Below are 11,825 nucleotides of genomic sequence, written 5' to 3'. Positions count from 1 at the left end.
TCAAACCAAATATTTAATTTGCAAGCCAAATGGCAAATATTTGGCTCTAAACATATTTAGCCTGCTAACAAATTCTTCAGCTTACTAAACATTTGACTTCAAATTAAATATTTTCAAGATTTAGCTTGCTAACTGAACACTTAGCTTAGTATTTAGTTTGCAAGCTAAATCTTTGGCCTCAAACTAAACATTTAGCTTGTACCCAAATACTTATCTTCAAACGATTTAGCAAATATTTTAAGTTTGTAGCTTTAGTTTGCTAATTACATATTTAGTTTGAAACTGACATAAGTGAATGAATAAAATGCTGAAAAAAAGACATTTCTTTCCTCTTATGACAAAATTACTGATGTTAATTTTGACAGTTTTTACAAACCACATCCTCACTTTAAGAGGCTCCACAGGAAAAAGTTTCTGTAATGTTGTGGTCAAACTACAGAAACCTCAAAAAACAGATAAAACTAACTCTGAGTTGAGAAACGTTTTTTATTTCTAAGACAGTATAGAAAATAATCCATTCCATTCCCAAAATAATCCATGTCAGTCAGATAAGAACATGTAAACTCCACTTTAAAAACAAAAAGACTTTTTCCCCTCCTCCCAAAGCCGCCGTCCTCCTGAGATAAAGGACGACGGTTTAAAAACGCCACAGGGAAAAAGTTACATTAAAACAAATCCAAAAATGTACAAAACATCTTAAAAGAACAAATAAATATGATTCACATTTAATCACGTCTAAATGGGTTTGTCGCTAGTGCAGAGATGGCAGAAGAGGGAGAATCGGTTCCAGTCAACTGGCGGCAAGTACAAACACACACACCTACACATGCGCACACACATGCACACACACACACGCGCGCACACACACACACCTACACACGCGCACACACACCTACACACACGCGCACACACATGCACACACACACACGCGCGCACACACACCTACACACACGCACACACAAACTCTCAACCTGTTTAGATGCTACCTGCTATTTTTACATTTCACTACTTTGATAAAACGTTGAGGGAAACTCCCTCCAGTGTTTCCAGACATCGCATTTATTAAACTATGTGGGTTCAAATGGACTCCGAACAGACTGCAACCAGATTTCCCATCATGCACTGGGGTTTAAAAGAGATGGTACACTGATGGGAGAGTCTGGGAGGAGAAGAAATGTACGCCAGCCAGCAGCTAGATGAGGTAGATTCAGATCATTACTAAACCGCACTAAAGACTAAACTGCCACAAGTCACAATGAAAAGCGAGAAAACTAGAATTTTTATTTATTTTTATCCAAAGTGACTTTGATCAGATGAAGAGGAAAGCAGAATAAGAATCAGAAGAAACTAAAACACATTTATGAGAAAAACAAGCAGAAAGGCAGCCGGTCGGGGATAACAGAAGTTTCGGCGTGCTGCTCCTTCCTCGAATGATTCACAAAAATACCCGTAATCTGCATCTGTACACCCTGAGGAGAACCTGACCACGAACAGCAGGAGGAAGAGGAGGAGGAGGAAGACACCTGAAACTCTGAACACAAGAAGCTTCGTTTTGTGCTGCGTGTTTGATGGATGCGTGTGCAGCGTACCGGCGGGACCTCAGTAGTACAAAGCCGATATCTAATCATTTCAGAGGTTCTGAGGAAGGCCACTCAGTTCGGGGGAATCTGGACTGACTGAACTCATAGTGCATAACAGAGAATCACGGAAGCAACCGCTTCCTGTCAGGACATTCGTAAAATCAAGGCAGCGCTGAACGGTGCATACTGAAGTTTAGAGACGCTTTTAGAGTTATGGGTAGAAACGGCAGGAATCAGAGTCCCTACATGTGCAACTGCGGAGCTGCGCTTGTCGTCTAAAAGATTAACCATACATTCACAGAGGGGAAGAAGGCATCAGCAGGCGGCCGCTCAGGACCCGCCTCTCCTACACCCGAGATTAAGAGACGACCTGCGGCTGCCTGGCGTCCCTGAAGGCAGCGTCCCTGGCGCTGCACAGGTTGACCTAGTGGTTATAGGGGTTCCCTTCGTTCCAGGATAAAAGCTTCAGCGTTGGAAGAAACAGTCAGGAGGAGGTTTGATCTCTGAGGCTCAAAACTATTTCACATTTTATTCTGTGTGCTGTGGCAGCTGGTCGGTTGGAGCCTCCCAGCAGGAAACAGCGGCAGCCACTGGGACGGACTTCCTGTCTGTCCCAGCAGTTTGTTGAATCCGTACCTGAAAGGCGAGAATGAAGGTCAGTTAACGGTCAACTTCAGCAGGTGTTTATAAATAAAAACGGATTTCCTCCATAAGTCTCCAGATTGTCGTCAGGTTTTCTACTCACGTTGATCTTCAGATTTTTACAGTCCTTGTTTCGCTCCAGCACCTCCAGGAGTGGCCATCATCTGCTGCCTGGAACCATGTGAACTTTGATTAGGACCTTTTGCTACAGCATACAAACCGCACATTAAAAGTCACTTTAATAAACTGAAGTTACACCTAGATTTGCTTCCGATTGGTTGATCTGTCCCTCATGTTACCAAGCCACCAAGAGGAGGTCTGTCTAGAATCCTGGGCCCAACCGAGTCAGAACCAGAACCAGTCGCCCCGTTTGAACTTCTGTTTAAACCTTTTTGTTCAAAGCACTTCACCTGGTTTCAACCTAAACTGAGGACTGTGATTGGCAAACAGCTTAATGGAACATTACTGCCACCTACTGGTGAGAAGTGTGGACTGAACGTCATCAATAAGAGCAAAAATTCCCATCATCTCAAAAGCAGAATGTATTTCTATATTACAGTCTCGTCTCGGCTGAACCAATCATTGAATCTATACAGATCTGAAGAAAGTAAATCATGATGATGAAACTAAAACTAAATTGTGACTCAGAATCAACATGTTTGATTCTGAGATTTATTTAAATCCCGTCATCGTTGTGATGCTCAGCTATTTCATATTAATTATTATTAATGTGGCAATAAACTGTGAGCTGATTGGCTCTTGTGTGAAGTTGTTTTTATCTGACTTTCTGGCCTTCCTGCGTAACCATCCTGATGAGACGGGCCTCACCTGGGCCCTCACCGGGACCCTCGCCTGGGCCGGTGAGGGTCAGGTGAGATCCAGGTGAAGCATCTCACTTGAGCCTCTTGACAAACCTTTTAAAACTGTCAGATTAATACTAATCCTGAACAAGTTGTTGGACGTAATGAAAGTTTCAGGAGGAATAAAGACTAATTTACTTTAAATCTCTGAAAGCCCAGAATGTAGAAGAAGCGGATTAGTTACCCCGGGTGCAGGAAGCGCTCCGGCCCCCTCTGCTGGACCATCATGCCCTGGAAGTGCCCTGCAGCTCTGGGGTGTCGGTACAAGGCCATGCGCGTTTGCCCGGGGGGGTAGGGCAGCTGGGGCCGCTGTAGCGCCTCCATCAGGTGTGGGTGGGGCCTCTGGGCAGCGTAGCGGGGGTCCGGATACGGCTGGCCGGGGTACGGCGTCCCGCTGCCCGCCGCCTGGGGCATCATGTGAGGTGGGGGGGCGCCACCCTGCTGCATGCCGGGGTGCAGCGCTCGGGGGTCATACATGAACCCTGCCGGATGGGCGTGCCGCAGCGGGAGAGGCGGCGCTCCCCGGTGGCGGGCGGCGGCGTTGTGGCTGTCCAGGTCCAGGATTTCCTTCGGGCTTTCCGGCGGCTCTGAGCTCTCAGCCGTCTGGTTGCTGATTGGACCGGCCGGCGCCTCGGCGCACCCCCCCTCCTCTGAGCCGGCCGGGGACAGCAAGGCGGCGCGGCTGGAGCCCGGCGGTGACGCAGCGCTGTCCTTGAAGTGACCGTTGGACCTGGCGGCGCCCACAGGGAGGTATGCGCTGGGGGCGTCCGGCTGCTGTGGCCGATAGGGGGGCTGGTACCCCTCCCTGCTGAGCGGCGGGCCATAGTAGGCCGGCTGCTGGTACTGATGGGGAGAGAACATGTTCCTGAGGGGAGGGGGCGGTTGCTGGTAGGGGAAGGCGTTGCTGCCCCCCTGCTGGTAGGCAGGGTGGGGCGGGGCGTTTACGGACTGGCTGGGAAACGGCGCCTTGTTGTAGTGTGCATGGAGGGCGCCGCTCAGGCCGTACTGGGAGGGGGGCGGTGCCACGGGGCTGTAGCCACCTGGCCCCCTCTGGGCCGCGTTGCTCCCTCTGTTGCCCCCCATGCCGCCCCCTATGGGTGGGGTCTGGCTGCTGAACTGTTTGTAGATGCCGGGCGCGGCGGACATCAGGGCCTCCGAGTCGGGCCTGCCGACGGCCTCACAGGGCCGCTGACTGCCCGGCCCCGCCGCGCTGGGCTGGGGCGGCAGCAGCGTGGAGGGGCGGCTGGGCGGCAGGGAGCTGAGCGGGGCGCGTTGCGGGGACGGCGGGGGGGAGGCGGCGTGAGACCGGGCGGAGCCCTCTGGCAGCCCGTCCGCCCCCTGCTGGCGGGTCTGGGAACTGGCCGTCCGCTCCAACCCGGTGGGGCGGCCCGATGGACTCAGAGTGGCGGCCAGTTCCAGGCTCATGGCGTGAACGCTTCTCTGTGGCGTTGCTTCATTACAGATGTTTACGTCGTTTTTGGTGTTGGACGTTGGACCTGATGGACAGAAAATAGACGAGTCAGCAGAACATCGAGACAAACGCAGATCGACTTCAGGGCTGAAATTATTCCTCAAAGCCTCGTTAATTATCCAGATACCAATACTGTCAAACTATTCAGTGCAGTGGTCAGTGCTGAATTTTTAAAGATGAATATACTTTCAATTACACATACAAAATAAACAACAAAACAAAAAGAGCAAATAGAAATTATTATGAAGTCTGTGTAAACAAAATTATCTCTAAAAAAGGGCTAGTTGAGACCAAAACACCAGACTGACGACTTATTCAGTTTTTGGTAGAAAGAGAGAAAAGAGAAATCAGTAAATCATTAATCGTCAGAAGCTGTGAAAGTAAGCTGGTGAATATTGATGAATATAGGTGAATATTGATGAATATAGGTGAATATTGATTACTATTGAGGACAACTGATGAATACCGACTGAGCGACCTGCTGTGAGGGATAACTAAGCCAAGCAGAGGGAGTTCATTCTTTCAGCGTTGAGACGGAAAGCGTTTGGTTCCGTCAAACAGAAATGGAGGAATGAAAGGTCGTGTCTACCTCTGGGCTCCGTGTCCGGCTGGCCGTCCGTCCCTCTGTCTCCAGTCGGACCCAGCAGCTGAAGCTGTTTGGAGGGAATGCTGCCAAACCCTGATGGGGGCCCCGGCTGATGAAAGCCGCCAGCAGGGGGTCCAGAGGAGGCCGACAGCTGCTGCAGGGCCAGCATCTCTGGGCTCTCCAGCATGGAAGATGACTGAGTCCTGCCAGCCGGGTCCGACTGCAGCGCCGGGGCCCGCGAGGCCAGTGGCCCCAGGGAGCTGGACATCTGATGCGGCGCGTTGTGGGGATGCTGCGGGTAACCGGCGGCCTCCGGCCACGGCTTGTGTCCCATCGGCGGGGGCATGCCGCCGTAGCTGAAGCCGCGCTGGTTGGCGGCGTTGGGGTTCAGCCGGTCCTGGCCGTTCACGCCGGGCCAAATGCCGGAGGAGGAGCCCAGGCCGGGGGGCCTCAGGCCGGGGTAGGGGAGCTGAGCGGGACCCTCGGGGCCAGAAAACTGGCTGGCCATGGGGTGCAAGGAGCGGCCCTCGGGGCGCTGGTGGGACGGGTACATGCTGGCTTCGGGGGGAGGGCTGGGCTGGAGGGCCGTGGGGCGCGGCCCCAGGGACGGACCGTGAGTCGGACCGATGTAGGGCCGCTGCTGTGGAGGGCCCCCGTTAGGGTCCGGCCCCATTGGATACCTGGGGCCCATGTGATGTCCATCAGCCAAATGAGTCTACATAACACAAAAACAGTACTGGGTTAACTGGGCTGACTGGTTTCCATGCACAGCAGGTTTACTGGCAGAGGAACAAAGATTCCTTAAACGTGAGGATCCTACATGTCATTTTATACAGTTTTGTCTTTAAAGCTGCAGTAACTTGTATAAAGAATGTTTTCTCATGTTTGTTAAAGCTGTCACCATGTCGTGACCGTTTGTTATAAAATAATCTGTGAAAAAATCCATCTCCTCCTCCTCCTTGTTACTGCCGTCTGAAGAACGGAGGAGGGGCTTAGCGCTGTCAATCAACCTCATGTACTTGCACAATATGCTAATGGCAGAGAAACAGCTTACCGTTACAGGAAACCGTTTACACGTCGACATCAGTGGCCAAGCTAACTAGCCTAGCGTTCAAAACTTTATCTGCTGACAGGGCATAGCAAAGAGGAAGGCAGCGCCAGCTAAACCCCGCCTCCTTCCTCTAATTGGTTGATTCTGGATAGCTTTGGGAGAAGGCAGAAGAGCTTGACTTTTTTTCTCAGTGACAGTTTCATCAAATGTGTAATATATTTTTTTTAATAAAAGTTACATACTGCAGTTTTATATACAGATTACCATGAATCGAACATGTAACAAATTGATAATGAGGTGTGATTAAACCGTTTTACTTAATCGATAATAAAATAGGAGTAAAAAGGTGGTGAAAGCATGTTAAATTGAGGTGTTGTACCGAGTTACACCACAGGGTGGCGGTGCTTCCTGTGAGACGTTTGGTGCATCCAGGGCCGGATTTACAAGGATGTGGGTCCCTGGGCTGGAAACCGTTTTGGTGCCCTATCCACTAAAGAAAAATTAATTTGCTAATATAAATTTCGTTACATTTGTAACGCCATACATGACTGATAACTGATGATACCAACTGATGATGGTAAGTTCAATCATCCTTTCACCACTAAAAAATACTGTAACTCCATAATTTTTAAGTACTTCAGTACTGCTTATTTTCATAAAAATCTCAACTCACCTGATGCGACTCTTCTATAAAGCACAATGTCTCCAAAACATGCATTGGTCAATAAAATAAAATAAAACCTGCGGGGCCCTAAAAACCTGGGGCCCTGGACTACTGTCATTTACCCTGATCATTTCTTACTCTCTTTCCTAATTATTGGACAACTGCACATACATTTACTGATTTTATTTATTTATTTCTTCAAAAAATAGAGGTCAAAGCAGTTTTGCTATTAAACCATCTTTATCTTTATATGTATTCTATTTTTAATGCTTATAATAAAACATAAAAAGAAAAAGAAAAATACTCTTCTGGAAATATTTTTTAGTACATGTGTAGCACCATCTGAGCTGATGCTACAGATGGTGCAGTGGGAGCAAGCATTAGAGTCTCCGTCTTACTTTTATTTAACTTTAGGGATGGCAAAGTCCATATTTATGATTCCCATAAAGTTTTTTTATCATATAATATTTGTTATTGCATCAGCCTCTCTTTTATGGACTATGTTTTAAGAGTGTCATAAATGTTCTACTTTACCAGCATTGTGGTGTTAGCATGCTAGCTGCCCCGCTAGCTTAATGGCTAACTGTTAGTGGTGATTGTATGGGTCGGTATCTGCCACATTTATACAGAGGCATTAATGATGTTTCTCAGGCAGAAAGTTACACTTTCAGTGAGCAAAAGTCTGTTTTTTACGTTAAAGGTGCTGCATTTTAAGTAGTCATGGAAACCCAGAAGCCCCAGAAGTCATTGCGATAAACAATAATATTGTTTTGAAATGATTTTCAAGTAATATAATGGCAATAATGCAGGAGCACATTCTTACAGATCAATAAATTTAAATTCTAATAAACATTTTACACAGCAACTGGAAGACATTTTAAATATCCAAAATAAACAAAACAACAGAAAGAACAAATAAAATGAATTATGGGTCTCTGTAAGCAAAACGTGCAATCAAAAAACCAAAGCACCAGACTGAAGACTTAGCATCCAGTTTTTGGTAGAAAGAGAGAAAAGAGGAAAATCAACAGATCATGCAAAGGGAAATTATTGAGTTTGTTTTAATTTATCATGCGATTATCTACTGTTTATTGCAACAGGTTAAGTTTTAAGCAAAATAAAACAGTTTGTTCATGTCAGTGGCATTATTAGGCTGTTACCTTTGTATTCAAGCCGATGTTTGATATAAATAAAAAATATGAACTAAAGCTGTGTTGTCTGTATTGTACACAGTATTAAACATGCTTTATGCCGTACTAGGGCTAATTTCATTGCATATCCAGCCCTCTGTCAGTTTGGGGGTCCCAGGCTGAAAAAAGTCAAAGACCTCAGGAATCAAAGTTTAAGTGTAGTCTTTATTATTTTGTACCTGCATATTAAAACTGTGAGGGTAGCGGCTGAAGTTGGGGTCTCCAGGCCTCGGGATGTGGACCGGGTAGCTGAAGCGAGGATCCATGGCCATCCTTTGAGCGAACATCTGCGGACCGGGAGGACCAGCTGGAGGACGGAGCTGACAATAAGACATGGAGACGTTAGTTTGGGTTCATTTCAGGCTCAGGTGCAGGTTCAGGCAGGTGGGCACGGGTCCAGGATGTTCTGTGATCACCTGCTGTCCTGGATGGAACATGTGCTGCTGGTTTGGAGGCAGGCCATGAGCCGGGCCATGAGCCGGGCCGCTGGCCCAGTGGGGTGGGAGCTGCAGTCGGGGCATCCGGCTGTCCTCTGCCTCTGGAGGAGCGCTGCCTTTTCCCTGCGGATTCCTCTTACGCTGGACCTGCTCCGTGGCCCTGATCAAGCTCTCCGGTCCTAAATGTTTACTGGTCCGGTTTCGCTTCTTGTCCTTCCGTTCTCGGTCCTCCCGACTGATGTGGAACTCCTCGTCCGTGTCGCCGTCCTCCGACGGGAAGTGTTTCAGCAGCGCCCGGTTAAAGCAGCGCTCCAGAGATTCGGCCATGACGGTGTATTCTGCAGACAGAAACCGACCGTCAGACAACATTCCTAAAGAACACCGGACCTTCCGAAACACTGAACCTTCTGGGACGCATCAGGTTTCCTTTCATGAAAATATTCCGGAATAATTTCTAATATCTAGCAGCAATTGATTATTGAAATAAACAACTAGAGTAAGCAGAATAAAAAAAGGGAGTTTGCTGAAAGCACGGCATACTTGCAGTAAATAAGCCAAAATTGTACAAAAAATATAAACATTTTGCATTTAAGATACAAAACATTTTTTGTCTGTAAATCTACCTAGAACTCCTCTAGTGGAGTTCTGGGTGGTTCTGGTGAACCACCCGGTTTTCCATTGGTCCGTGTGTGGATCACAGTTCTACTGAGGTTCTCTGGAGAACCAGAACCTTGGATATGGGTCTGTAGCTCTTTCCAGACTGATAGATGTTTTCTTTAGAGCAGGTCATGATGTGTTGCTGTTTGAGCTCTTCAGGCCTACTTCATGCTGTCAGCCAGGTTCTGGTAGTGATCTCTGGCTCTCATCAGGTAAAATGTAGCCATAATCCTCTTGTTGGTGAGTTACTCTTTGATACGGGGTCAGGGTTTGCTTGGATGTCTAAAATCATGATGTTTTTCCTCAGGTTCTCTTTGTCTGATGTTTAAATTAGTAAAACGGGGATGAATCCTTTTACACCTTCATCATCACAGAGCGCATCGTCACTGACCAGCCGGCCTGCTGCAGTCAGCTTCTATCTGTCTAAGGGACCAGGTCAGAGGGCATGGGTTGGCCCCGTTGCCGCCCCCCCGCCTCAGGCCCTGCAGCATCTCTCCTCCCCCGCCGCCCCAGCTGGATGGACGGCTCCAGACAGAGCGCTTAGGGCCTGGAATGTTCCTGTGGCTCTGCAGAGCCCGGGTCCCCTTCAGCACAACTCAATCACTCCCCATTAATCACTGTCAAGGCTGCGCTGGACCCCTCCAACACGGACCCCCCCCCCCCCCTCCAACACGGACCCCCCCTCCAACACGATTTCTGTCTCTGAATTATGTTTAAACTACAGTCAGAATGATAACGCAGTTTATTGCCCTTAATTTTATTTTTTTTTACAAACAAAAAGTCCCAAGCCAGAAGCTTTGCTGTGTGTTTCTGGTAGGTCTGTATGTCTGACGCACAAGCAGCATCGGCAGCATAATTACGGAAATCAACTTGATTAATAACTGTAATGGAGTCTCACCTCTAATAACTAATACCATGCATGTTTGTGAGGCTGCTGGCTTACCGCTGTCTTCTCCATTGTATTCCACACAGTTTTCAAACATGAGCTTCACATCTGCAATAAACTCCTCCTTGGCGACGTACTCCCCGTCACCGAGCTTCTTTTCAATGGTAGACAGGTCCATGGGAGTCTGGCGGGATGAAAGGTCAAATTATTCAATTAGCCTATAAAAAACATCATTAAAGATAAATAATTAACTTTATATAAATGAATTTACCTGGATGATGTCATGGTAATTTGGGGCGTAGGAGTCGTCAACAGGCTCTAAGAAAGGCCAGGCGTCTTTGTGAGCTTTCAGGGCCTCCAGCACTGAACACAGGTGGGATCAGGTTAAACTCTTCAGCGCTGATGGGCAGCGGAGGAGCTGCATTGTCATTTTATCAACGTACCTTTGTAAAGAGCGGTGCAGTCATCGTCAATGTCGTAGCTGTAGAGGCAAAGATTGGACATGAGCAACACTGAGCACAGCGGCTTGTTAAACAACGCAGAGAAGAAGAAGAAAATGGAAAAAACATTTCTGCAAATAATCTGAAAAGTGCGGCAGAATTCAGCCTCTCTGTGTGAATATATTACAGAATCATGTTTAGCAGCGAGACGTTTACTTTTTAACCAGTTTTCTTTCAGTTTTGCTTCAAGCTGACCCAGAATGGGAACACCAGCTCAGAGAACCATCAGTTTCCAGTTTGAGATGTACTTTGACTAGGCCGTTCTAACACATGAAAATGCTTTGATCTGAACTATTTCTGCCTCAATCTAAGGTGTTAGTTTTTTCTGAGTTATCCATGTACTTAACTGAGCACCGTTACTCACGTTGCTCTCTGACCTGCATTATTTGCTGTCATTTCCACTGATAACTTTATATTTTCTCAGTTTTTTTCTCTCCATAGAAGCCGCCTCTGGTCTGGCTGTTGGCTGCGATTCATGGAAGTTGACATAATGCTGCCATCAACTAAACGACTCCCTCTCCTGCTGTTAGCTTTTACTTTCAAGTTCTGCTGGTTCAGTTATTCAGAAAAAAATTTAATTTTGAAAACCCTTCATTTTTATTCCACTATCCCATAATAATTCCCTTTGTGATGTTTTTATCAGTCAAAATCTTGATTAAACACATTGAATTTTCAGCAGCAACATGAGGAAGAGTTTGATTTGCATTCTCACAATTCTTTGCTCTTCCGTGTCCTCCTGACGGGGGAAGACGGCTCCAGGTTCAGGAGTTCGGGTGGAAGATCTTTTCCCTGGGAGAGCAGCCAGGCCTTCTCCTCACGCATCTTCCGCCTCTTCGCTCGCTCTGAGGGAAACCAACAAACACAGTTAGATCCACAGACGACTTTAAAAACCCACCGCGTAGCGGCTTTCCTCAGGCTTTGAAGTTCAAGTTTATACCGTCTTTGAGGCCGTCAGCACGGCCGATAAAACCCAGACCTGAGCTGCCAGAGAGGAGCAGAGCGAAGACGCATCAGCGCCTCCGCTTCAGCTTCCAGCATGAAAGGCCGAGCGGCCCGCCAGACCCCCTGCTGGGTGGATTAAACATGTCTGACGGAGAATATCTACAGTCCAGAGTGGAGGCCAGATCCTGAAGCCCTATGGCAAGCTGTTTTAACATAAAATCAGATTCACTTACATTCCACATTTCTGAAGTTTGTTCATGACTAGACACATTAGTTGCTTTGGTAACACTTTATTTGAAGGGGGTTGAATAAGACTGACATGACACTGTCATAAAAACCTGTCATGAATATGAATAAGC

At 47.4% G+C, this 11,825-nt stretch overlaps 1 protein-coding gene across 3 annotated transcripts in view; it reads right to left on the bottom strand.

Moving 5' to 3' along the window:
- Positions 1–469: 469 nt before the first annotated feature.
- The window catches only part of cecr2 (CECR2 histone acetyl-lysine reader), a 55,255-nt gene continuing 43,899 nt past the window's right edge, over positions 470–11,825 (bottom strand). For 2 of the 3 annotated variants that reach the window (XM_015053645.1, XM_015053643.1), the window contains exons 10-20: positions 11,237–11,366; positions 10,468–10,505; positions 10,296–10,387; positions 10,082–10,208; positions 8,461–8,819; positions 8,224–8,364; positions 5,143–5,854; positions 3,267–4,578; positions 2,326–2,393; positions 909–2,216; positions 470–820 (exon numbers count right to left, since the gene is read on the bottom strand). In XM_015053645.1, the coding sequence (XP_014909131.1) occupies positions 2,342–2,393; positions 3,267–4,578; positions 5,143–5,854; positions 8,224–8,364; positions 8,461–8,819; positions 10,082–10,208; positions 10,296–10,387; positions 10,468–10,505; positions 11,237–11,366 (2,963 nt within the window). In that variant the 3' untranslated portion in view covers positions 470–820; positions 909–2,216; positions 2,326–2,341. The remainder of the gene's footprint in view (positions 821–908; positions 2,217–2,325; positions 2,394–3,266; positions 4,579–5,142; positions 5,855–8,223; positions 8,365–8,460; positions 8,820–10,081; positions 10,209–10,295; positions 10,388–10,467; positions 10,506–11,236; positions 11,367–11,825) is intronic. The other variant, XM_015053644.1, reaches the window with a different exon arrangement.

This window comes from Poecilia latipinna, unplaced genomic scaffold, assembly GCF_001443285.1.
Source record: "Poecilia latipinna isolate Pla-1442-1.1 unplaced genomic scaffold, P_latipinna-1.0 Scaffold1189, whole genome shotgun sequence".
NCBI classification, from domain to species: Eukaryota; Metazoa; Chordata; class Actinopteri; order Cyprinodontiformes; family Poeciliidae; genus Poecilia; species Poecilia latipinna.
Note: the sequence above shows the minus strand (reverse complement) of the source record. Positions and strands in the feature narration are given on the sequence as shown.